Here is a 3,505-nt window from a genome sequence, read left to right as displayed (position 1 = left end):
CGGGTCCGGGCTGAGGATTAGAACCCGCCACCTTAGGTGTACGTGGCTGGCGCCTTAGCCGGTTGAGCTATAGGCGCCGAGCTGGGGGTCTTGTTCTTGATGCTAATCTTGAACTCATGAGCTCAGGCATTCCACTTGGCTCAGCCTCCCAAAGTGCTGGGAGTACAGGTGTGAGTCACTGCACCCAGCCTGTTTTTCTATTTATTTTGTAGAGATGCATCTTGCTATGTTGCCCAAGCTGGTCTTGAACTCCTGGGTTTAAGCAGTCCTCTCAACCTTGGCCTCCCAAAGTGCTGGGATTCCAGGTATGAGCCATCACACATGGCCTAACTTTTTATTATAAATGAAATAGCGATGAACCAACAAGTTTTTCATCAGGGATAAATTCCTTATCTTTTCCCCCATTATTTTCATTTTTTTAGGAAATAAAAGGTACAATATACTACTCAGTATGTTTTCTCTTGTGTTCATGTTGTAAATAGTTAAATGAATTAAGCTTTTTCTTCCTCAACAAAGCATGACTGTTTTAATCTTAATGTGAGAATCTGAAACACCAGTGCTTCTTGCTTGTCCAGGTGGAAACCTGCTGGTCTTGGTGGATCAACATGCCGCGCACGAGCGTGTCCGTTTGGAGCAGCTCATTATTGGTAAGGATCGGTTTGCCACGAGATGAAGTTTGCGACTCCCTAGCAGATTAGTGTAGCTAAAGAGAGTTTCTAATGGTGGCCATTGAGAGGAAACATGAATTGTACTGTATGTTTAAAAAATTAAGCTGAAGTCCTTCAGTTTGGGCTTTGTTATAACTGAAAGAATGCAGTAGTTCACTTTGCTAATTCAGACATATGAGTTTTATTTACATGGTCGGAGGCATATTTCCTGTAATTTATTATCAACCTAGAGATACCTAAGGATCCAGCACACAGATCTGCCCCTCCATGTGCCCTTATGATCCTGGTGTGCCTTCTTCACAGTTCATCGGGCAGAGCCCACTAGCAGCTCAGAAGGCCCAACATACTGCTTTGATTTTAAAGTTGAATTTGCCTTTGAATATGTAGTAATCAAATAGATCCAATACTGAAAAAGGTACAAAAGGAATATAATAAAGTCTCCTTAGGTAGCACCTGTGGCTCAGTGGGTAGGGTGCTGGCCCCATGTGCCAAGAGTGGCAGGTTCAAACGCGGCCCTGGCCAAACTGCAACAACAACAACAAAAAATAGCCGAGCATTGTGTCGGGCACCTGTAGTCCCAGCTACTTAGGAGACTGAGGCAAGAGAATCACCTAAGCCCAGGAGTTGGAGGTTGCTGTGAGCTGTGTGATGCCACGGCACTCTACCAAGGGCCATAAAGTGAGATTCTGTCTCTACAAAATAAATAAATAAATAAAGTCCCTCATCCCACCTAATTTCTGTCCTCAGAGACAACCAGTATCATGGACTTTTTACATATCTTTCCAAAATCAATGTGTGCTTTTTAATTTAAAATAATTTTTAGTAATTATAGGTACATAATCGTTGTATATATTTATGGGGTACATGTGATGTTTTGATACAAGCATACAATGTGTGATAATCAAATTGGAGTAACTGGGGTATCCAGCACCACAAGCATTTATCATTTCTTTGTACTAGGAAGCCTTTTTGTTTGTATAGCAGTTTTTGGCCAGGGCTGGGTTTGAACCCACCACTTCCAACATATGGGGCCGGTGCCCTACTGATTTGAGCCACAGGCACCACCCAAGCCTTTTCGTTTTTGCTACCCATTTTTTCTTATCATGAGGCAATGTGATGGATCACCAAGTTATAAAATACCTGGAAAATCCTTACTCCCGGGATCACATAATAAAAAAGCTCAATGTCAAAGTGTTAGTCAGCAACTTAGAGAGATAGTTCATGTACTAGGATGGCAATAATATTATTGCCATTTTCACTTTTCTTTATAAGATGAAGGCCTAAGAGGTGGGAAAAATATAGTGAACCCAGTGTAGAAAAACTTGCTTGCTGCAGAAATAATACTAATTCTCTTCAGATATGAGGAAACCCTTCTAAATGAATAGGGAAACTTTTTGGAACCAGAAGATGGTGTGATAAATGCATATATGTCCCTAGTAATCCCCATTATTCACCTCTGTCATTAAAACCACATTTATTAACTATTAATAGGAACATTAATGTAAGGAATAAACCTTACGTTATTGAATGTAAGGTTGAAGTCTTATATTTCTTTTTTTGGAGACAGAGCCCCACTACGTCACCCTCGGTAGAGTGCTGTAGTGTCACAGCTCACAGCAACCTCAACCTCTTGGGCTTAAGTGATTCTCTTGCCTCAGCCTCCCAAGTAGTGGGGACTACAGGTGCCCGCCACAACACCCAGCTATTTTTTTGTTGTAGTTGTCATTGTTGTTTAGCAGGCCTGGACCAGGTTCGAATCTGCCAGCCCCAGTGTATGTGGCTGGCACCCTAACCACAGGCGCTGAGCCTTAAGTCTTAAATTTCTTATTTTGGAAAATACTAGTATGGTAGTATTTTGGACATCTGAAATATCCAATTTCAAATCAAAAGTTTTGTTTATTATATCTCAAACAAGAGGCAGTACAATTAATCACAGTGTGCACCTACACAGTTTTGCCATCTTAACAGTAGCTTGTATATGCCAGCCATGAAGAAGCCTAGAGAGCCAGTAGCAATGAAATCTTGAAAGGTGTTTTCTATAGCTTCTTATTGAGAATTGAATATTTTTGCTTGCAAAAAGTGATCCAAAGCCTGGAAGAAGTGGGAGTCAGTTGGTGCAAGGTCTGGTAAATATGGTGGATGACAGAGTTTCCAAGACCAGCTTCTGTATTTTGAGCAGCATTGTTTGTGTAACAGCATTGCCCTGCAGGATTGGCCTCTTTCTATCTTTCTTTTTTTTTTTTTTTTTTGGTAGAGACAGAGTCTCACTTTATCACCCTCAGTAGAGTGCTGTGGCATCACACTGCTCACAGCAACCTCTAACTCCTGGGCTTAGGCGATTCTCTTGTCTCAGCCTCCCGAGTAGCTGGGACTACAGGCGCCCACCACAACACCTGGTTATTATTTTTTTCTTGCAGATCAGCCAGGGCCGGGTTTGAACCCACCACCCTCAGTATATGGGGCCAGTGCCCTACTCACTGAGCCACAGGCATCGCCCAGGATTGGCCTGTTTCTATGGACCAGTGTTGGCTTCTTAATTGTAAGCATCCTCCTCATGTCCATTTGGTTGTAGTAGACAGAGGCATAATCGGTTGACCGGGTTTCATGAAGCTGTAGTGGGTAATTCCAGTGTAGGAATACCAAACAGACATCATTAGCTTTTTTCTTTTTCTTTTCGTTCTTTCTTTTTTTTTTTTGTAAAGACAGAGTCTCACTTTATCACCCTCAGTAGAGTGCCATGATATCACAGTTCACAGCAACCTCCAACTCCTGGGCTTAGGTGATTCTCTTGCCTCAGCCTCCCAAGTAGCTGGGACTACAGGCGCCCACCACAACGC

At 42.5% G+C, this 3,505-nt stretch overlaps 1 protein-coding gene across 1 annotated transcript in view; it reads left to right on the top strand.

Annotated features, from left to right (window-relative positions):
- The window catches only part of MLH3 (mutL homolog 3), a 41,417-nt gene that overhangs the window by 19,415 nt on the left and 18,497 nt on the right, over window positions 1-3,505 (top strand). Inside the window, exon 7 of the mRNA XM_023511489.1 lies at window positions 576-647. Coding sequence (XP_023367257.1) covers window positions 576-647 — 72 coding nt within the window. The remainder of the gene's footprint in view (window positions 1-575; window positions 648-3,505) is intronic.

This window comes from Otolemur garnettii, unplaced genomic scaffold, assembly GCF_000181295.1.
Source record: "Otolemur garnettii isolate 467f Iridium unplaced genomic scaffold, OtoGar3 scaffold00020, whole genome shotgun sequence".
NCBI lineage: Eukaryota > Metazoa > Chordata > Mammalia > Primates > Galagidae > Otolemur > Otolemur garnettii.
This window is presented reverse-complemented; position numbering and strand designations above follow the sequence as displayed.